At 52.0% G+C, this 22,118-nt stretch overlaps 1 protein-coding gene across 14 annotated transcripts in view; it reads left to right on the top strand.

Annotated features, from left to right (window-relative positions):
• The window catches only part of EP400 (E1A binding protein p400), an 80,671-nt gene that overhangs the window by 30,314 nt on the left and 28,239 nt on the right, over nt 1-22,118 (top strand). For 12 of the 14 annotated variants that reach the window (XM_055146699.1, XM_055146695.1, XM_055146694.1 and 9 more), the window contains 19 exons: nt 2,170-2,466; nt 3,193-3,378; nt 3,809-3,949; nt 4,804-4,882; nt 4,992-5,041; nt 5,445-5,502; nt 5,793-5,882; nt 6,926-7,033; nt 7,952-8,142; nt 8,242-8,419; nt 12,662-12,798; nt 13,958-14,127; nt 14,240-14,414; nt 14,498-14,634; nt 15,325-15,511; nt 17,242-17,408; nt 18,346-18,515; nt 19,169-19,408; nt 21,099-21,263. In XM_055146699.1, coding sequence (XP_055002674.1) covers nt 2,170-2,466; nt 3,193-3,378; nt 3,809-3,949; nt 4,804-4,882; nt 4,992-5,041; nt 5,445-5,502; nt 5,793-5,882; nt 6,926-7,033; nt 7,952-8,142; nt 8,242-8,419; nt 12,662-12,798; nt 13,958-14,127; nt 14,240-14,414; nt 14,498-14,634; nt 15,325-15,511; nt 17,242-17,408; nt 18,346-18,515; nt 19,169-19,408; nt 21,099-21,263 — 2,926 coding nt within the window. The remainder of the gene's footprint in view (nt 1-2,169; nt 2,467-3,192; nt 3,379-3,808; nt 3,950-4,803; nt 4,883-4,991; nt 5,042-5,444; nt 5,503-5,792; nt 5,883-6,925; nt 7,034-7,951; nt 8,143-8,241; nt 8,420-12,661; nt 12,799-13,957; nt 14,128-14,239; nt 14,415-14,497; nt 14,635-15,324; nt 15,512-17,241; nt 17,409-18,345; nt 18,516-19,168; nt 19,409-21,098; nt 21,264-22,118) is intronic. The other 2 variants (XM_055146701.1, XM_055146700.1) reach the window with 1 other exon arrangement.

Genomic DNA, 22,118 nt, shown 5'->3' with positions numbered 1-22,118 from the left:
ACCCACTGTACTCCTTCCAGCCCAAAGACATTAGGAGTTATTAAAGCTCTCCAGGTGATTGCTTTAAAGAGGCATGCTTAGCCCAAGTTTACTAAGTAGCTGGAGCTGAGTCTCACTGCCTCTAATGTAATGTGTTACTAACGTAACATCTCAGAACACTGCTCATGCTGCTCTCAGGGATGGGAGCTGTGCAAATTTCCCCATTGTCCACCTGACGACAGAATGGACAGTTTCTGCTGTGGTGAGTTTTGGGGAAGTGAGAACAGGTTTGGAGATGTGTCCTCTGGGCCACCTGATCTGGGAGTCAGTTGGGCTTGGCTAGGGTGTCTCGTCACCCACAGATGCTCTCTAAAGGAACCTAGCCTACAGCACGCTCCCCAGTGATACCTCGGATGTGATGGGAGTGATGCAGGATTCATGTCAGCTAACACCTCCACTCCTGCTAACTGGCTTTACCCAGATACCTTTGCTGACACTTAGTGAACTGCTTTAGGCCCTCAGGAATTGTGGATCCTTGAGCCAGCATCATTGCCATAAGGACGTCAGTCATGTCAGATCGACCTCATCTTGAAAAGCAGCCTTGCTCCCCTGGGATTCTGTGGGATCATTCCAGGGGCTTCGAGGGCAAGTACCTTCTGGCTAGTGGAGACTCAGTGGACTGTTTGGTTGAAATAATAGCAGTGAGATGAAAGCTCCTTTACTCAGTGTCTGTCAGGCTTCAGGTGCCTATGATGGACATGTCCTTGAGGGTCTTTTTTTTTTTTTTTTTTTTCTTTTTTGGGTCACATCCAGCGATGCTCAGGGGTTAGTTACTCCTGGCTTTGCACTCAGGAATTATTCCTGGCGGTGCTTGGGGGACCATATGGGATGCCGGGGATCGAACCCGGGTCGGCTGCGTGCAAGGCAAACGCCCTACCCGCTGTGCTATCGCTCCGGCCCCGAGGGTCATTTTTTCTTGCTGCCTGAGGGTAGTGGTGGAGCCTTGTCTCTGTCCATACGGATATGGCAGGCAACCTGTGCTCAGCACATGAGGCTGTGGGGAGAGGAGAGGCTGTTGTTTGGCAGCAGGGCTTCAAGGCCTGTGCTCTGTCTTGGAGCTGCCCTGAGGTTGCTGTGAAGGAAGTGACAGGCCCGCTCTGCTGTGGTCTCAGCGCTGCTCCTGAGGAAGCCGTGCAGCTTGTTCCTAGAAGCCTGGGCTGGGCTGGCATGCTTCCTGGAAATGAGCACAAAGGGAGGTCTCCCATGCTCTCGGCTATGTGTACACTATAGTCTTCGATGCCATTCCTAAGCCACACCCCATGTGAAAAGCAGTCACAACCAGCATGCCAGCTGGTGCTGTGGTATGACTGGATGACAGGAGAACTTCCTTTCTCTGCCCTGGAGGAGGAGGACAGCATTCCAGGTAGAGGCAGGCTGCATCCTCTCCAGGCTTAGGCCCCTCTAGTCTTGCAGGCTTCTGTCCAAGAGCAGTACAGGAGGAGGGTTTGCATCTTGCAGCACCCCTGCCCTGGGCAGTGTACAGAAAATGTGTATGCCTGCTAGAGAGAGGTGCGAGGTGAGCACTGGGAAGTTTCCAAAAGACAAAAACTATAGTTAGACATTTAGAAAGAGCCAAAGTTGTGGTTTAAGTGGAAGAGTACAGGTCTTGGTTTGTTTTTTTTTTGGTTTGGATTTTGGGCCACACCCAGCGATGCTCAGAGGTTACTCCAGCTCTGCACTCAGGAATCACTCCTGACAGTATCTTGAGGGCCATTTGGGATGCCAGGGATTGAACCCAGGTCAGTCGTGTGCAAGCAAGCTCCCTAACCCCACTCTACTATTGTTCTGGCCCATAAGAGCACAGCCTTGGCTGTGGGAAATCCTGGGTGCAGTCCCAGTACCACATGCTGGCCCTCATCCCCCACTTACAGTGATGGTCTTAAATAGCAACAGCATGAGAGAAAAAGAAAAAAAAAAAAAAAAGGCTTGCATAGGGTAAGGGACCAAGTGCTGTACCGCTCCTCTTTGGTCTTGTGGGAAGTAGGATCTGTTACTGTTCTTGTACACAGGCTCAGTGTGCGTTCATCATGGTCTGTTTGCTTGTGTCCATGTGGGGCATGCTCAGGTGGTGATACCATCTCTGGCATTCATTACTGGGTACTGAGCCGTGTTTCCTTTTCTCCTTGCCAGACGGTGGTGCCAACACGGCCAGCTGTGGACTCTGCCCAGCCCTGTCAGCGCCCCCTGCCGGCCTCCTCTGCTCCTTTGTCCATTGCTCCTAGCAGCGTCTCCGGCCCAGGACCCTCACCTGCGAGGGCCTCTCCTGTGAATAGACCTTCTGCAGCAACCAGCAAGTCATTGTCTCCAGTTACCTCCCGGTCTCCAGGGGCAGCTCTCTCTGCTCCCCCAAAGCCACAGAGCCCAGCTCAGAATACCGGCCCACCCCCAGATACTTCTCAGGATAAGCTGGCAGAACAGATTGCACTGGTAAACATACTTCGAAAACCATTTTTAAGTGCTTGAGAAGAATGTAAACATGTGTTCCAACTTACGGCTCACATTTGGTTTTAGTGCCCAAGGGGGTCAGAGTTAATAATTGAACAGTAAGGACAGTGGACTGCTTTGTGGTCAGTGGGCCAAAGTCACAGGTCACTCTTGAAGCTGCCCTGGTGGAGTTGGCATCGGGCAGTGGCTGGGAACAGGCAGGCGTCCAGCTCAGGTGAGGCTCCCCTGCCAGTATAGCAGGCTCTCAGCCTGAAGGGTTCACAAAAAACTAGACATTCATTCTATAGAGCTTTGTGGGGGTATAGCTGGTTAGGATTGTCCCGAACCCAGTATTGTCTTTAGCCAGTCGCACCATGCCCATGTGCCTGTGTTGTTGGTCTGATCCTCGCCCTACTCAGCTGCTTATTTCTTTTCCCCACTCTGAGTCACCTCAGGCCCTGCTTAGATCCACGTGGTGATGGGGATTCCGCATGCCTCTTCAAGCCACCTCCCCAGCCATTTCTGGTAGTCTGAAAGTGAACTCCAGGCACTGCCTCTCTCCCTGCCCCCCACCCAGTGAATATTGTGGGGTGTTGTGAGGGCTGCAGGCTCTTTACTTTCCTCTGAGATGAGGTGCAAAAGTCCTTTAGCCTGCGCTTACAGGGAGAGTCCCCTGAGGAACATTGTGACCTATGTTGGGGAGACACAAGTAGTTTCATGTGCCCTTAGGAAAACCAGATTCATCAGCGAATTGCAGACTTAAGGAAAGAAGGCTTGTGGTCACTCCGGCGGCTGCCAAAGCTACAGGAGGCCCCCCGCCCCAAGTCACACTGGGATTACCTGCTGGAGGAGATGCAGTGGATGGCTGCAGACTTCGCCCAGGAGCGCCGGTGGAAGATGGCCGCGGCCAAGAAGGTGGGTGTGCTAGGGCCGTCCTGCCCACTGCTGTCTCCCAGTCCAGCTCCTGTGTCATAGAGCACTGGGCATGACCTCCCTGGCGCTGGTTCTCAATGGGGTTTGAGGACCTTTTCTTGCCAGTCTTTCCTGGAAGTTGGGGTGACCACATCTGCAGCCTGTGTGTCCTCCCCAGGGGCGAAGTGTGGCTTCCCTTTGACAGTCGAGGTGGCGCCCATTACAAATGGGATCTTTGTTAACTGGAGAGATGATGGTGTGAGAGGGATGTGGTACAGTGCAGCAAGGTGCTTTTTCTAGAACAGGCTGGCACTCATGTGGGTGGCAGTTTATGCTAGTATCTGAGCTTTTCCTGAGCACCATAGAGAATTTCTAAGAAACTCTTAGAAATCTGACATGGTACCAAGTCAATTCTGGAACTTGTATTTCCCAGCTGGTCAGAACTGTTGCCCGTCATCATGAGGAAAAGAAGCTTCGTGAAGAGAGAGGGAAGAAAGAGGAGCAGAACCGTTTAAGACGCATTGCAGCCTCCACCGCTAGAGAAATAGAATATTTCTGGTCAAATATTGAGCAGGTAATTGTGAGCTTATCACAGGCTCCAGGAGAGGAATGCTTGAAAGCCTTCTTGAAGGCTCTTTTCTCAGTCACCCCCTTGATTCCAGTCACTTCCTACTACCTCTTGTTCTAGTCACTTTCTGCTACCTCTTGTTCTGTTCTGTTTTGTTTTTGTGGGCCACACCTGGTGGTGCTTGGGGATGGAAATGGGGTGTAAGGCGGGCACCTTGATGCCTGTGCTCTCTCTCCTGCCCTGCCTGTTTCTTTACTAACATTCTCATATTGAGCTGGTTGGGGGATCTCCATAGTTGCACACCAGCCTCTCAGATATGAGGCCCTGGCTTCTATCACTGGCCCTCCAGAAATCCTTCACTGCTTCACAGAATCAGGTAAAATGCAGTTAGATACAAAAGATGAAAAGGTTTCCAACTAAGGGGGCTGAGTGATAGGACAGCAGGTAGGGTGTTTGCCTTGCATGCGGCGGACCTGGATTCGATCCCCAGCATCCCATGTGGTCCCCTGAGCATCGCCAGGAGTGATTTCTGAGTGCAGAGCCAGGAGAAACCCCTGAGCATCGCTGGGTGTGACCCAAAAAAGCAAAAAAAAAAAAGTAGTTCCCAACTGAAAATTTCTTTTTGACCTAATTTTGACTTGACATTTGGTTTGGTTTTAGGGTCAAGCCTTGTAGTCCTCCAGGGCTGTCCTGTTCTAGGGGTCAGTCTTAGAATTCCCACATGCAGAGCATGCACTCAGTCCTGTGAACCCCCTTCTCCGACCCTGGATTTATTGTGTGTTTCAGTGTTTCCAGCTATGAAGCTTCTAAGACCTGCATCCTTAACATGTGTGTTCAGTTCACTCTTTATGTGTATACAGGTTGTGGAAATAAAACTACAAGTGGAATTAGAAGAAAAACGGAAGAAAGCCTTAAATCTGCAGAAAGGCTGCAGGAGAGGTAGGAGGCGAGCATGGGCTGCTGAGGTTCTGATTCCCTCTTGGGCTCCAGAGCGCCGTCCAGGGCTCCTCTGTAGCTTTCCTGGAAATGAATCTCGTTCCTTTCTCAGGGAAAGACTTGAGACCAAAGGGACTTGAGGCATTGCCGGAGAATTTTCTGGTAAGTTGGGACTGAGAGAGAACAGGAGTGAGGTGACTGACAGGCTTCTGATGCTCTAGAGATTCTTGCCTTTGGAGATGCTGGGGGGTGCCCTATCATTGTGCAGTCCTTCTGCTGGGAGGGTCAAACCTGCTTCTGGTTGGCATGTGCCTAACTGATGCATTGGCTTTGTGGCTGAGCATAGTGACAGAGCCTGAGCCTGGTCTGGGGGCCTGGTACAGCAGATCTGTGTGTACCCCTCTCTCTTTCAGGGGTTGCTCACAGATTGTGCTCAGGGTTCCCTGGCACTCTTCCCGGAAGTGCTCGGCCAGCTGTGTTGAGGCCTCTGTGTTGGAATAGAGGGGTAGACGGTATGGGGCTGCTTCTGCCGTAGGCTCCTCTGTGATTTCCATCTGTGTTTCAGGGTTCAGGGCCGTCGGTGAGGAAAAGGAAGGCCAGCGCTTCCTTAACTGATGATGAAGGTCGGTCTCTAGGACACCACATTGTGGCCCCTGAGGGTGGTGTATGTCAGCAGAGGCTTGGCAGGTGGCTTCTTTCCGGGGTTCCACATGGCAGCCTGGGTGGGTTTGTCACCCTAAGGGGGCACCGGAGCGAGTGGTCCCCTGTTTGCCATGCCCGCTGGTCCCAGGGTAATGAAAACGAAAGGGATTAGTTGTGAGTGTGCTCTAGCTGGGCACAGCAGCTTCTGGGGTCTCCCGGAGGATTATAAAAGACAAGCCTGTCTTACTGACGCGCAATGGTGACCTTGCAGTGGAAGATGAGGAGGAGACCATCGAAGAGCAAGAGGCCAACGAGGGGGCTGTGGACCACCAGTCTGAGCTGTCCAACTTAGCCACAGAAGGTGGGCTGGGGCCCTTCCTTAGGCTGCCCAGATGCTGAAGTGAAGAGACTTAGGAGTGGGGACGGATGTGGGAGCTGGGGCCCCTTTGCCTTTGCCCATCCAGCAGTCTGCAGCCTGCGCTGCTCCTGGCTGTCTCTGACATGCTGCTGTTGGCCATGTGTGCAGATGTCGACTCCGCAGCGGTTCCCGCTTCCCTGTCATGCTGTGCACTGTTCCTCACTGCATCTCCCTTGCTGTGTTCATTCCCAGCTGTGGAGCATGCGCCTGGGGGCAGCATGTTACCCTTTCTCCCCTCATAGTTGATCCTCCCATGAGTTTCTGACATAGTAGCTGGATGGGCTTTACCCACCAGAAATATCTTCTATCTCTTCCCACCCCCAGCTCTCCCAATTGCCACCATAGTTTCCATCCAGTGCAACTCTAGGTGTATGGATCTTTAGTTTGGGAGGGAGGAGGAGTTGGGCCACCCTCCTTTCTGAATTTGGAGGACTTTATGGGAGTCAACTGCAGACCCTCACACCTTAAAGACAAGTGCTCTCTACCCTGAATCTCCTCTCCAGCCCCAGCGAGTTTGGATTCTTTGTGGGGTCATTTTTGACTTCTCCATGTAAGTGCAACCATCGGTGGGGAATCATCTCTCCTTTCTGATTGACATCATTGGGCAGTATCCCCTTAAGCGCCATCCATGTTGTACTATCACTCCGACCCCTGACCCTTGATATCTTTATTAATCTTCTCAGGTATTTTCCATCAAGAGCAGTTTTACTATTATCGTGAGTTTATAAACTTTAATATACACTTAACATAGGTTCCAGAAAATAATGTTTATGGATCAACATTGAGTTACTTCATTCTATAGACCTCCATCTTTCTAAAGTAGTTGAGATCCTGTGTTGGTCATGGGCACTTGTTCATCCTTGGGAAACATGATAGACTGTGCTTAGGGAGATGGCACACCCCACTGAGGGAACTGGAGTAGAGGTCTGTCAGTCCGTCCCTGTTGTGCCGCTCAGCATGCTCACAGCCTCTCCTGCACCCTGCAGCGGAGCTGCCGTTGGTGGATCTGGTGAAGCTGTATGAAGGCGCCTTCCTGCCTACCTTCCAGTGGCCCCAGCCTGCTCCCGACAGTGAGGACTCGAGCGAGGAGGAAGGTGTGCAGCGGCTTCCCAAGTGACTCGGCTCGGGGGCTGGGGTTGCAGAGGGGAGGGCTCAGGGAGCAGCTGAGTGGTGTCTCTATTGCCTGCTGCTGCAGCCTGCTGGCCAGGATGGTTGAGACAGTACTGCACAGTGCAGTCTGAGTAGTGTCTTTAGTCTGTACTTACAGAGCTCCTGTTAAGGAAATATTTTTCTCTGGACTTACGAAAGTCATTATTTTTTAATTATTTTGTTTGTTTTCTAGATCCCCAAGCCCCACCCCACACCCAGGCTGTCATTTTAACACACCAGTTTTAAGGAATTTATTTTACCTTTTATGGGGGAGAGGGGAAATGTCTCGCTAGCAGTGTTTGGCAGGTGGGGCACTCCTGGTGATTCTTGGCTCTGCAGTGGCAGCCCTGACAGGCCTGATAGTCTAAGGGCGATGTTCAGTCGTGCCAGGTAGCATGTAGTGGGGTCTAGCATCGAAGGCATTTGCTCCAACTCTTTTGAATGATTTTCCTGAATCTAGGGTTGTAGACTTTATTTTTTTTAATCTTCCAGATGTGTAGACCACACACTTTCTCTGAGTATTAGACCCTGGCCCTGGGTGCATGAGTGGGGAAGGTCCCAGAGACCACAGTACAGTGGGATTGAGGAGAAGCTGGTGACTCCTGCTTCCCTGTTGTGGGTGATGCTTCTAACCTACCTCCTACTGGGGCAGGATGCCAGGCAGTGTTGGGAGGGGACATTGATGCCCCGCGGTCACCGAGGCTTGCACTTGATAGTTCTGCAGTGAGTTTATAAAGTGCATTAGAAACAAAATTCCTGTGGAAATGTGACTCCTCAGGAGAGTGCTTGCATGAGGCCTTGGGTTTGTGCCCTGGCACCACCAAGACCCGACAATTGCTGTTGTGGTCTGTTGTCGTTGGTAGATGTGGAAGACTACCCTGGGGACCGGGAGGGCCGCAAGGACGTGGTCCTCATTGACTCGCTGTTCATCATGGACCAGTTTAAAGCCGCAGAGAGAATGCACATCGGGAAACCACACACGAAGGACATTGCTGAAGTGACGGCTGTGGCAGAAGCCATCCTGCCCAAAGGCAGTGCTCGCATCAGCAGCTCGGTGAGGCTGGGGTCTGGGCTCAGGGCAAGCCTCTCTTCCTCTGGGCTTCCCCTGCCTCCACTCAGACTTAGGTAGCTCAGCAATGGCCTTTCCCCACAGGTGAAGGTTAGTGTCCCATCTCTGCTTTATGGCGTGCTCCGAGAGTACCAGAAGATCGGCCTCGACTGGCTGGCCAAGCTCTATCGGAAGAACCTCAATGGCATCCTGGCAGATGAAGCTGGACTTGGTAAAACAGTGCAGATCATCGCCTTCTTTGCCCACCTGGCTTGCAATGAAGGTAAGAAGTTGTTTGAGGGGCCAGTGAGGGGGCTATGGGCTTAGACCCGGCGACACTCAGGGCTTACTCCTGGCAGGGCTTAGAAGACCGTGTGTGGGGCCAGGAATGGAACCTGAGGTCAGCTGCATTCTCTCTCTCTCTCCCTTCTCCCCCCCCTCTGCCCCTCCCCCGACCTGGTTGACATGTCTTCGGTTGTCCTGAACCTAGAGTAGGGAGGGAGTCTCCTCCACCCCTTTCTCTGCTCTGATCCAGGGCATGAGCAGAGCATGGCTCCTGAGGTCTCACTGTGTACCCCCATGTAAGGCTTGTGCTAGCCTGAGGTGCTCACTGTCACTCAAAACTCAGTGTCCTGAGAGCCCTCACTGGGACTGGAGGTGCTGCAGCAGTCATAGCATGTGGACAGCAGAGCTTGCATGTCGCTTGCGTGCCCTCATTCAGCCAGGCTCGACCAGGGTTCTCGCCCCCTTTTCCCTTGGGTTCCCACTCCTGCTCTTGCCACAGACTGTGCCCTCCACTGCTCCTTCCTGCCTGACTCTCCATGCTTTGGTCTGGTCTCAGCAATGAGATGTTTTAGTACCTACCCCGTTCACTGACTCGGTGAGCCTCATGTTCCTGATCTAGCAGCTTCGGGAGCTCGTGGAGAAAACTGCTCACAATATCTTATCACACTGCTGCTTCATAGAGAAGGCAGGGATTGTTGAGCTGAGGAGGGACTTGGTGATAGAAGGAGACATGTGGGCGGGAGTAGCCCTGTGGAGTGGCAGGAAAAGCATTTTTCCTTCAGCTCCTGAGAGGGCTGCAGTGATAGAGCAGAGGGGAGGCTGACCTGGGTTCAGTCCTTGGCATCCCACATGGTCCCCAAAGCCTGCCAGGAATAATTCCCGAGTGCGCAGCCAGAAGTCAGTCCTGAGCACTGCCAAATGTGGGCCAAAACCAGATAAGTAAATGTAGGATAACATAGCCTCAGGTAGTTTAGGTTTATTGGGTTACTTCCATCACAGTGCTCCCATCCCTCTGTGTTCATTTGTAACTTCTTTCTTTGTGTTCTGTTGACTTGTAAATATTGTTTTTTCTCTTCTCCTTGAGTCCTTTGCATAGTTTATTCAGAGCCATGTCCTTTTGTATGGACACAAGAAGACTATAGCAAATGCTATCCTTTTGTAACCTGGGAATCATTTGACTCTACATAATATTTTCTTCCTGGGCATCTGTTCTAGACCTAAGCCTCAGCTGCCCTTACTTCCTAGCACCCCAAAAGCAGGGTCCCGACGAGGGATGAGACGGACCCAGGGCAAGCGGTGAGTTGTATGCTACCCTGGCATTGAGATGGGCCTGGCCAAAGTGCCTAAAGCTTAACTATAAGTTAAGAGCTTGGTCATGGACAAATGCTGTCATGATCCAAAAAGTAATAACTAGATTCGGACCCTGCTAGGGTTAGGAATGATTAATCTGGCCTGAGTGCTGTAGTCTGAGTCTGTGGCAAGATGTTGCCTTGCAAGCCTCAATGTATCTCTTGCTATGTCCATACAAAAATAACTAGTATTAAGATGTTAATGAGTGTTTGGACTAAGGAAAGGAGAAAAACCCCTTGAGAGGTATTTTGCCTACTGGCAGTTAGGAAGGGCTTTGGAATACCCCTAGGTTGTATTCACTTTGAACCTGGCAGCCCTCAGGAAGGGCTTTCTTAAGTTGATTTTGCTACCAGGCTGTGTGTAGCCTAGGGGCAAGGGGGAAAGAGGTGGCTGCAGTAGATCCAGAGGGAGGACGGAGCTAGGAGTGCAGGAGATGAGAAAGATGGAAGATTGAATGAATGGTAACTAATCAGCAACCAGCTTGGTCCTCGTTCTTCCTTCACCTGTCCTTGGCCAACAGCCATCCTGATCCAGCCCATTCCAGAGCACCGAACACGGGCGGTGAGACAGAGCCGCCTGGAGAGCCTACTAGTGCACACGCCCATCGGTGTGCATAGTTTTTGACAAGTAAATAAACAATTAAGGGGGGGGCAATCCTGCCACCTTGTTGGGTGTGTTCACTCTGCATTGTCAGTAAATCTTTGTCTTTCGTTTGGTAAGCAAACAACCTCATAATCATAATCACATATTCACACCAATTATAGGCATCAACTTCTGGGCCCTTTCTTTAATTTGTTCCTGTGTTTTGGCCCAATATTACAAAATTCAAAATGTATTTCAGTATATTTTTATGTGCATGTTACTGTTTTTTTTTGTTTGTTTGATTTTTTGTTTTGGTGGAGGGGGGCGGGACATACCTGGCCATGCACAAGGGCCACGCATGCAGGTCCTTCATGCACCATATATGTTGTCATGATTCAAACCAGGTTGTGGCCACAGATGCATGTTAGGAAAGCACCTTAACCTTCGTACTGTCTCTCTGGCACTGTACATAAACCAGTTTGCTTTATTTACTAATTCATTATTGAGTTGGGAAAGGAAATTATTCGCCTGTGTGTATGTGTTATGTACATATTCAAAGCATTCGTAGACGTATGTGTATGTGAGCAAGGGTGGTGGTGATTGGGTCACACTGTCAGTGCTCAGGGGCTACTTCCAGCTCAGTGCTGGGGGGGGGTCACGCCTAGTAGCATGTAACCAGGAAGTGAACCTAGGCCTTCTGCATACAAAACACATACTCAGCCTTGTGAGCCATCACTGTGCCCTATATTTGTTTCATTTCTTTATTTTCACTCTATCTTTATTTTTCTTGATGCTCAGGAATCACTCCTGGTAGGGCTCATGGGACCACACAGGATGCGGGGGATTGAATCTGGATTGACTGCATGCAAGGCAAGCACCCTATGTGCTGTCTCTCAGGTCCCCGTATTTTATTTCATATTTTTAACTACTTTATTTTTTCTGGTTTTAGTCCAACTCTGTGGTGCTTAGTATTCCTGGATCTATGTTCAGGGGTCACTTTTTTTTTGGGGGGGTGCCATTCCCAGCGATGCTCAGGAATTACTCCTGCTGGTACTTGGGGACTATATGGAATGCTAGGGATTGAACCCAGGTTGGCTGCTGGCAAGGCCAGTGCCCTCCCTATTATACTATCGCTCTGGCCCCTTCAGGGGTCACTTCTGCTAGCTCAACAATTCCTGCCTTTTTTTCCGAAGCGGCATAGTGATAAGATACTGTGAACAGTTTTCTCCATGAGTTCCAGAAGCTGCTAGATCAGATGCCTTCAGGGGTCACAGTGCTTGGGGAGCTGTAAGTGGTGCCAGGGATTGAACATAGGTAGGCCATATGCAAGGCTAGCACCATCACCCTAGTATTTTGTCTCTGACCTACGTTCTTTTTGTTTTTGGACCACATCCGGTAGCTCAGAACTTATTCCTGGCTTTGTGCTCAATGATTGCTCCTGGCGGTGCTTGGGGTACTGACTATATGCAGTGCTGGGGATTGAACCCAGGTCTGTCCCATATACAGGGCAAGGACCTTACCTGCTGTAATATCTCTGGCCCATGGCCCCCTTTCTAATATTTTATAATACCTTTTAAAGGAAAGAGTCTATGTCCACTTGTGTTACTCATTTGTGAGGTTTCATTTTCCATTGAGTGATGGTGGGACTGGCCTTTGGTGAATAGTGGTTTTCCGTGGCCACCATTTGTTTTAGCCTAGTGTTTGGTTGGCTGGTTTGTTGGGAGGGGGGGTTCCATCTCATACGGTGCTCAGGGGCTGTGTGTAAGCCCTGTGCTTGCCCTATGATCCTCTCCCTATGTGACAGGGAGAGAGGACCTTAGGGTATCCCTTATTTCCCAGGAGGATGGTGTGTCTTGGGTGGTTCAGGTGTGTTCCAGGTTAGTGCCCACTTTGTATCCTTTCTCCCCGTGCCTTGGGACCCGGTCTGCAGGCTCAGGGCCCAGGCCCCAGCAGAGGCTTAGAGGAGATCTCGTTTTACATGGGTGTCACTCAGCAGGGCCCGTGTCCCCCAAGGCCAATGCTGGATGGGCCCTGGATATCTGCTTTGTCACACATTGACTCCCACATGGCCTGCACGCTCCTGTGCCAGGTGGACAAAGGTGGATTAGTGTATTTGTATTTTCTTGTTTGGGGGCCACTCTGGCAGTGCCCAGGGGTTCCTGCAGCTTGGTGCTTGGGAATGGTGGTGCTTGGGGGTCGTGTGATACTGGTGCTCCAACACATGCCTTCTGCTTGATGCTCTGACCCCCCCCCCCCCACAGGTGTTCTGAAGAAAATTCTATATCCTCTTTTCCTTTTTTCCTTGCAGGCAATTGGGGCCCTCACCTTGTGGTGGTGAGAAGCTGTAACCTGCTCAAATGGGAGCTTGAGCTGAAACGCTGGTGTCCTGGGCTCAAGACTCTCCTCTATGTTGGCAGCCAGAGAGAACTCAGAGCAAAGAGACAGGTAGGTACTCTTTACCATGATGTAAAGCAAGGGAAAACGCTCCCAGTTTCTCTCTCTCTCTCCCTCCCTTCCTTCCTTCCTCCCTTCCTTCCTTCCTTCCTTTCCTTTCTTTTTTTCATATCCAGCTGTTCTCAGGGCTTATTCCTGGCTTAAAGCTCAGGAATCACAATCACTACCAGGGGCTGGAGTAATAGCACAGAGGGCAGGGCATTTACCTTGCACGTGGCTGACCCCAGTTCAATTCCCAGCATCCCATATGGTCCCCTGGGCACTGCCAGGAGTAATTCCTGAGTGCAGAGCCAGGGGTAATCCCTGTGCATTGCCGGGTGTGACCCAAAAAGCAAAAAGCAAAAAAAAAAAAACCCAGGAATCACTATCAGAGGGGCTTGGGGGACCATATGGTGTGCAGGGATTGAACTCAGGTTGACTGCATGCAAGGTAATGCCCTACCCACTGTAGTATTATTCTGACCCAAAAGTGCTCCCAGTTTCTTTTGACAAGAAATTTTACAATGTAAAGTCACTTTTACTTGTTTAATTGGTATTGGTGATGTACTTAGGAGGTGCTGATCTTCCCATTATGCCGACATCCTGAACCCTTGAAGGCGCAGGTGGCACTTGGTCGCACCCTCAGTACCCACAAGGTTGCTCCAGGTGTGGTTTGCTTATCTCCTTAGAAGACCAGGGAGTTTTCTTCCGGAACTGACATGCCCTGGGGAAAGGCTGCTGCTCCTTGAGATCATAGGCCCCTGGATTCTTGTCACCATGCTTGAAGGAGCACAGTGCCTTGTGGTTGCTGTGACTCCAGAGGTAATGACTGGAGACACTTGATGTGGCTCCTGCTTGCCTTTGCCTACCCAGTAGTTTCCAGGGCGAGGGTCTCAGGGATAGGTTAGAGATCCAGTTCTTCCCTGAGGGAAAAGTGTCCGTGTACCCTAGCATACATCACGCTTGATAGTCCTCAGGAAAAATGTCTTTCACATACAAAGTGTTTTCAGAGCTGGTGCTCAGCAGCAGAGACCCTTTCCTTCTGAGCAGCACCTTCACACTCCAGTTCTGTGTTCTGTGGCTGTCCGTGTCTCACAGGCACGCAGCTGTCCCTGCTTGTGAGTGTGGGGTACGGGCGCGATGCCCAGCACTGACCTGTGTGCTGCCCACAGGACTGGGCCGCGCCCGGCCGTTGCAATGTCTGCCTCACGTCCTACAAGCAGTTCTTCCGGGGCTACGGTGCCTTCACGCGGGCACGCTGGCGGTGCCTGGTCATCGATGAGATGCAGCGTGTGAAGGGCATGAGTGAGAGGCACTGGGAGGCTGTGTTCACGCTGCGCAGGTCAGTGTTCTGCACCCTTCCCCCGTGAAGGGTGCTGGGAGATGATTGGTCTTTCACGTGGTCCTTCTGTGCCCTTCCCAGTGACTCACTGGTCTGTCCCTTTTCTCCACAGCCAGCAGCGGCTGCTGCTCATCGATGCACCCCTGCACAACACCTTCCTGGAGCTATGGACCATGGTCCACTTCCTAATTCCTGGCATCTCCAGGCCATACCCGCACTTCCCTCTGAAGGCCCCCAGTGAGGAGAACCAGGATTACTACCACAAAGTGGTCATCCGGCTGCATAGGGTCCGTGAAGCGTGTCTGCATGATTCTTGCTGTCTATGCCTGCACCTCACTTTATGAAGAAGTCACAGTAGTGCTTGTTTCAGGTGACGCAGCCGTTTATTTTGAGGAGGACGAAGAGAGATGTGGAGAAGCAGCTAACGAAGAAGTATGAGCATGTGCTGAAGTGCCGCCTCTCCAGCCGACAGAAAGCTCTCTATGAGGATGTCATTTTGCAGCCCGGGTGAGTTGGCATGCTCCTGCTCCTTGAACCTGCCTTCCTTCTTTTCTTTTTCTTCCTTTTTGGCTCACACTCGGTGGTGCTCAGGGCTTACTCCTGGCTCTGCACTTGGGAATTAATCCTGGTGGTGCTTGAAGGGACCATATAGGATGCTGGGGATGGGACCCGGCTCAGCTGCATGCAAGGCCCTCCCCACTGTACTATCGCTCTGGCCTCTGTACTGTTCTTTGTGGCCTCCCGGCACAGGCCGTCGTCACAGCTTCCTGTGTCAGAGACACTGCACTGGGTTGCTGACACATGCAGCCTGGACATGGCTCCCCCATCACCATGTGGATTGCTGTTGAGGTGGGGGCAGAAGACACGTTGTTATGGCCCAGCTTGCACCATATTCCAGGGGCCCAAGGCCCAGATGGCTGCCCAGACAGGGACTCGGTCGGAAACTGAAGCCAGAAGCAGACCCGTGGCAGCCACCCCTCCCTGAGCCAGGGGTTCTGGCTACCTGTTGGCACGGCCTGCCCTTTTCCCTGCTGCACCATAGGGCCTCTCTTGCTGCAGTGAGTTCAGGAGCTCTCCGACCAGTCGGGGATTCAGATGGACACCCATCTTCACTATCAGCCAGGTCCAGGGCGGGGGTGCGTGCTGCCATGTGTGGGCTCGGCCCCGCCCCAGCGCCTGGCTTGTCTCCCTGCACAGCACCCAGGAGGCTCTGAAGAGCGGGCACTTTGTGGATGTGCTGAGCATCCTCCTGAGGCTGCAACGCATCTGCAACCACCCAGGACTGGTGGAGCCCAGGCTCCCAGAGTCATCCTACACGGCAGGGCCACTGCAGCTCCGCTCGGCCTCGCTGGTCCTGAAGGCACTGGATGGAAATTCCTGGGAGGTGAGGAGGAGCGAGGGGTATGGGAGGGGTGGGGCCTTCGGGAAACAGCATAGTTTGCTTTGAAGGATTGAGAAAGTGTGCTTTCGCTCCTCTGGACCCAGGCACGACTCTGCTACTTATGCGTGCATGTAGTGGGCTGCCACGTGCTGTGGTAGGTCTGGAGACCTCGAAGGACCTGCTTTTTCTCTGGGTGTGGGGCTGGCTCCTGGGAGCGGGACCGTGCTTACTTTGCTGAGTGCTTCTTGGTGCCTGGTTGCTCTTGGGCCCATTGCTCCTGCCTAGGACCACAGTGAATGGGGCAGCTCCGAGCTTGCTTCCTTGGGGCTCCTGCCGCTTGAGGTTTCTTTTGTCTGTCTTTGTCTTCAGTTTGCTTTCATCTTTTGCTTCTGGCAATGCCCAGAGATTGCATCTGGCTTGTCCTTGGGGGGGCACTCAGGGTGTTTAGTGACCAGGTGGTACTGGGGTCAAACCCATACCTCCTGCTACGTGCATGTGCTCAGACCATTGAGCTTTTTTCCTTTTTCGTAATCATATTTATATGTAAGGTCAGATCCATTAAAATGGTAGATTTATCCTTGAATGATGAAAATTTGATGTTTTTTATTTTTTGTTTAATTTGATGAGTTTTTAAACAAAAGAAACCACAGCCTTCGGTTGTATTGGTTTTGGTATTGGATTTTGGGCCATTTCCCACAGTGCTTAGGGCTTACTTCTGACTGCGTGGGGTCAAACCCCAGCGGGACTTAGGGGATCATATGTGGTGCCAGGAATGGAGCCTGTCAGTCATGGGCAAAGAAAGCAGCTTACCTGCTCACTGTCCCATTGCTCCAGTCTTTCGGCAGTTACTTGCATAAAGCGCGTTCCTGTTGGAGTGACCAAAAGGACAGTGCACTAGGATCCTGGGTTCACAGTGTTATGGGCCACCTGAGTCTGTGTGTGGCCTCCAGGGTGAGGGGGACACAGTTGCCATATGCCCTGCTCCCACCATGCTCAGCAACTCACTGGCCGAGTGGTCTGTTGGGAGACACAGGAGCTGAGTGTGTGTCCAGCAGGGGCCCTGCACATATAAGCAGATGCCATCTTCTACCGCCCAGGACGTGGGGCTAGGCGTGGAGGCCAGGAGCTGCTGTCTGCATGGTCAGCTGTGGTTCTCCACCCTCTGGCACAGCAGCATTGGGGATGTCACCCTGCCAGCTTAGTCATCTCATAGAGGGCCTAGTCTGGGTGTCTAGCGGTACTGCAAAGAGACTTCTTCCCACTCTGCTCAGGAGTGACCCTTGGTGTCACTGGGGGGGGAGCCATCTGTGTGCTGGGGGTCAGACTGAGGTCAGCCACATGGAAGGCAAGCACCTTACCCTCCACACACATACACCCATACTCTGTCCAACCCCCTGGGCACCTGCTTTCGATGAGTTAGAGGAATGTTAAGCCACACGAGAAGTCAGGTTACCAGAAGGAATTAGACGTGAGCTGTGTCTCTCATATCCTAGTTTCTGTCGTAAAGTCATTTTATTAAGAGAATCCAAGCCCTTCTGTTTGCTAAGGCTGCAGGATATCAGCCTCCGTGTGCATGGGGTTATGCGCGCCATAGCTCCTTCCTTCAGTGCGCACGGGGCTAGACGCTCCTCGTCGCTCTTTCCTTCTGCCTCGCCTTCCTTGCATGCACTGCAAGTGACTTTGTCATCCTTTGAGGCATTCCTCTTTATGCAGCCACATCTCTTTCCACCTAGGAGGCTGACCTTTCCATTTTCGACCTCATCGGCTTAGAGAATAAAATGACCCGCCACGAGGCCGAGTTGTTGTGCAGGAAAAAGGCAACCCGGAAACTCATTGAGGAGCTCTCCACTACACCGCCCCCCACACCCCGGCTGGCTGCTGTCAGACTGAAGCCCAGCAGGTGTGTGAACAGGCCAGCACTTCTGCTCCCTGCTCCCCCCAAAGGGCCCTGGATGCCCAGAATATGAACCAGGCACCTAGCCAGAGGCTCAGGAGCTGTGTGGTCTCCCCCTCACCAGAGATGGTGCCATATCTCTGGTTTCTGTGAGAAAGCCGCCTCTGATAGCCGCAGTGAGTGTGTGATCCCACCTCCACCCCAAGGTGGGCTCTTGTTTGCTGTCCCAGCAACCTTTGGGGTTAGAAAATGTGTGATCTGTGCACGGTGACCTCTACCATCTCCAGGGGGCTTGGGGCACCCCTAAAGGACATATTAGGTGATGAAGGGAAGTGAATGATTGAAGATTGGCCCAAGTTGGACATAATCCTGAACTCTGAACTCAGGAAAAAACAAGAAGGCAAAAATAAGTCAGGGCAGACTGCAGATGTCAGCTTTCCCTGGGACACACTTGCCTTGTCAGCATAACAGGCTCCTGTCCAACGTGTGCTCATGGGCATTTGCCACTCGGAGTTTTGGGAGGGGCTGTCTATCTGCTGTTGGACCCTCATGGGCCTGCCATGAGGGCATCAGGAACATCTTTGAAAGGGGCACACTGCAGCATTATTATGAAGAGGCTGCCCATGCCAATGTGTTGGCCCTCCCCACCCCAGCCCAGCGCTTCCCCTTCCACACCCTCTGCTGCGATTTGCCCATGTGCATGTACTGGAGGGCACTTCTGACCCTGCCACTGTGCCGTTGACAGTGCGCCTGGGCTGGTGGTTGTACTCTTTATGCGGGTGTTCTGGGTACTGTCACCAATCCCCAAGGACTCGGGGGAGTAAGGCACCTTATCCCCACCTCACTGTAGGCCATTTGGGAGTGAGACCTCAGTTCTGCCCTCTCCTGGTCGATGCATGAGCCTCTAACTCTTTCTTGTCTTCTACACCAATGACACATCTAGGTTGTTTCAGCCTGTACAGTACGGCCAGAAGCCTGAGGGGCGCACAGTGGCTTTCCCTAGCACACACCCACCCCGGACTGCCCCCTCCACCACAGCTCCTGCCGTGCCCCAGGGCCATGTGCGAGGTCGGCCACCGATTGCCACGTTCTCTGCGAATCCAGATGCAAAGGGTAAGCTTCCCGTGGTGGTGTGCTGCTGCACTGCTGCACCTGGTGGGGGCTTTCTGGGGAGAGCAGTGACTGTCAGAACTGTGACGGAACAGGGGCACAGCCAGCTGCTGCCCAGTTCTCTTCCTCCTCTCTCCTGGGCTTTTTCCCGGAGCCAGAACTGTACATTGAGTTAGCTGTGGCTATGGTGAGGAAGATGTGCCTGGCTGGCAGATTCGTTCTCTTTCACGTAGGTAAAGGTCAGTTGTTTGGAAACTCCTGATGATGTCTGCTCTGTTGTGCTTTGTTTCCTCACCCCAACTCCACTGGTCATTCCCTTGCAGAAGGAGAAGGCTAAGGGCAGACCAAGCAGCATACTGTTCTGACGCATCCAGTGCCTCTCAGGCGTGTGTACAGAGGCAGGCATGGTGCCTGTGTGCTGTGTCCCAGTGAAGAGGGCCTCGCCTCATCTCCCACATGCCGTGTGCCACTCAGGGGCAGCTCTTGGCCAGTGAAGACAGGCCTGGTGGCTGCCTTACCTCCTCCTTCTGCGACGGCGTCTGTTGGGAAACAGTGTGAAATAACGTCTGTTTCGTTTCTTTAGAGTTTGGGTTTAAGCACTGCGTCTGATTAAGCACTTCTAACAGCTTTGCACAAACAACCCTTATCGATTACAGCGGCAGCCGCCCCGTTTCAGACCTCTCAGGCTTCCACCAGTGCTCCAAGACACCAGCCCGCCTCGACCTTCAGCACAGCACCTAGCCCAGCCCATCATGTGAAACTCCGGGCTCAGACCACTGCCCCGGCCTCCAGCCCGGGCCCACCCCAGCCCCAGCCCCAGGTCCCTCACCCAGCCGGGCAGAGCACCCTGCTGCAGGGGCTGGTGCACACCTCGCAGGCCCAGGCGCGCCTGCCGAGTAAGTGGCCTTGCAGTGCATCCCGCACCTCTTCCCCAGACAAGCTGTGTTCAGACCAGCTATGTGTGAAGAGCCTTTGCTGTCCACTTCCTTTCTCTTCTCCCCCACCCAAGTGCTGCCTGAGTCTGAGGCCAGCATCCAGGCCTGCCTGTCCTCTCGGGGTCCTTTCTCCGCCCCCGCGTGTCCACTCTGCTCGTCTCCTGCACTCGCACACGCACGCTCTCTGGTCGCGCATGTGTTCGTCAGCCCCAGGGCTCACTTTGGAAGCAAGGCACAATCAGGTGAAAGCCATGCCTGTGTAAACTAGCCTTGGAGCTCTCAAACCCTGACATCGTCTCCAGTGACTGCCTGTAGCCAAGCTATCTGGGCGGCTCGCTTAGAGGCGTCATGTGGCAGCACGGTTGCTAAAACATGTCAGTTTTATGGCAGTGCCCAGATGGCAATGAGGCCTTTGGAAGAAAGACCCAGAGTGAGCTTCCGTGACTCGCCCTTCTGCATGGAGGGCATGATGTCTCTCTGATGCCCTTTGAGCACTTACTCATGGCTGACGAGCTATGCTGTGGCTTCCGGGGGCTGTGGGGTGGGCTAGAGGGCGTGTTGAACATCAGGGGCCACTGAGTCAGGACATTTCTTTCCTGTTGCCAGGAGAGAGGATGAGTCTCATGCAGAGGAACAGCCCAAGGGTAGACGGGTGGCCGTGGCCTTCTGCTCGGGTGGGAATCTGTCTTGATGGGTCTGTGCGTGGGGGCTCTCAACATGCCAGGGGCCTTCTCCCTCGGGAGCAGGGCTGCATTCCTGCACACACACATCCCTACACCGGTTTTTTCTTCCTTCCCTGGGGGACAAGATGTCATGGAATCTTTTTCTAGTCTTTTCTAACCTTTCCTTTTCTTATATCACTAATGATTCTGGCATGGATTTCCTGGGGAGAAACAGAGACTCGAATATCAACCCTAAGGTTCATCTCTGTGAGACATCTCCGTCACACCTGCAGCCTGTGCTTTTCTGGCTAGGGTGCATATGGCTCAATCCAAGTGAAGTTTAAGAAAACTGGTTTAAACACTTTTTTACATTTTGCATTCTTCGCATAATCATTGTAGATTACTTAGTGTCTGGGTCAAGTTACTATGAAACTTGGTGTCTTTGTGTGACGTGTATTTGTGTTTTAACACCTTGATTTCTGCAATAATGAACCATATTCAATGTGAGCCATTGGTGACCAGTGCCAGTGTCAGTTTTTAAATACATTTCCAAATTTTGAAGAGGTTCTGGGTATGATTGGACCTAGTTTGTTATTCCATGTGTGGTGGTACCATCTCGTTCACATAGGAGCGAAATTGGGTATATGCTTTAAACATTTGGAAAGTTGTCTACGAGGTTGATATGAGAGTTTCGAGTATTATTAGTCTATCTCTGCTCTTTCTGGTCTTTGCTCCCTTTTTTTATTGGCTGGAGAGAAAAGTGAAATGTTCCTTAAGTTTAATTCCTATCTAGTATCTGAAATCCTACCAGCGTTGTCTAAGTCAACCTTTACAATCCTCTGTTCACTAGGATTGTTGTTCTTTTGTGTAAATATTTCCTGAAAGTGGTAGGAAGCACTTCAACAGTGTTTCTTGCGCTCCCGCTGACCAGAAACGAGCGGTGGCTCACACACACTCTTGCCATCGTCCTTTTCTCTGCCTTCCCTCAGGTGGCGAGGTCGTCAAGATAGCCCAGTTAGCTTCCCTCTCGGGCCCACCAAGTCGAGTCGCACAGCCGGAGACCCCTGTGACGCTGCAGTTCCAAGGGAACAAGTTCACTCTGTCCCACAGCCAGCTCCGGCAGCTCACTGCTGGCCAGCCGCTGCAGCTGCAAGGTGAGCAGCACAGGACAGCCTGATGCCTGGCCCGTGAGCAGCTTGCAATAAGCCTTGCCCACTGGAGGTTGTCAGTTTTGTTTCTGGTGACCTTTTCTGTTCTGGAGGGACACACCCAGTGGTGCTGGAGGCTGTCCTGGCTGGGGCTTGTTCCCAGAGATGGAGAGGCTGTATGCACAGGCTGCACACGTCTCCTGGGGGTGTGGGGGAGATGTCGGTTCTTTCCTTCTCGCTCTGTTTTGGGAGGCTATGCTTAGAGGCTAGTGCTGGCTAATGTTCAGGGGGCCCTAGAGGGTGCTGGGGATCTGACCGGGGTTGGCCACATGCATAGCAAGTGCTTACCCCTCTATACTTTCCAACTACCAGCCAATTCTTTAATGGTTTCTGCTTTTTGAGAAGAGTTTTCTCCTTAAAATTGAAGTAGAGGACTGGAATAATAGTACAGTGGGTAATACAATTCTTTTTGCACCCAACCAGCCTTGAGTTTGATCCCCAGTACTACATAACTTTTCTCCGAGCCCATCTAGGAGTAAACCCTGAGCACTGCCAGGTATGGCCCCCAAACAAAACAAATAAGAAAACCCACCAAAACCCCAAAATTGAAGTAGTTACTACTTTCTCATTTAGTGCTCTGATTTGTCTCGACAATACCAAAAAAACCTGACTTTTTCTAGGTAGAAGTGTTTGTTTCTGCACTGATCTTAGGATTCCAACATTAAGGACTTTGTGTAGAACGTGTATCTAGGTTCAGAAGAGAACAAGGGATGTGTTTCATGACCACCTTCCAAAGGGTCCCAACCCAATTACAGAGTCACCATGTTCCTTATTTAATTGTCATTTAGACAAGGAATTGTC

Source organism: Sorex araneus, chromosome 9, assembly GCF_027595985.1.
Source record: "Sorex araneus isolate mSorAra2 chromosome 9, mSorAra2.pri, whole genome shotgun sequence".
Taxonomy (NCBI): domain Eukaryota; kingdom Metazoa; phylum Chordata; class Mammalia; order Eulipotyphla; family Soricidae; genus Sorex; species Sorex araneus.
The sequence above is the reverse complement of the archived record's forward strand: the minus strand, read 5'-3'. Positions and strand labels throughout refer to the sequence as shown.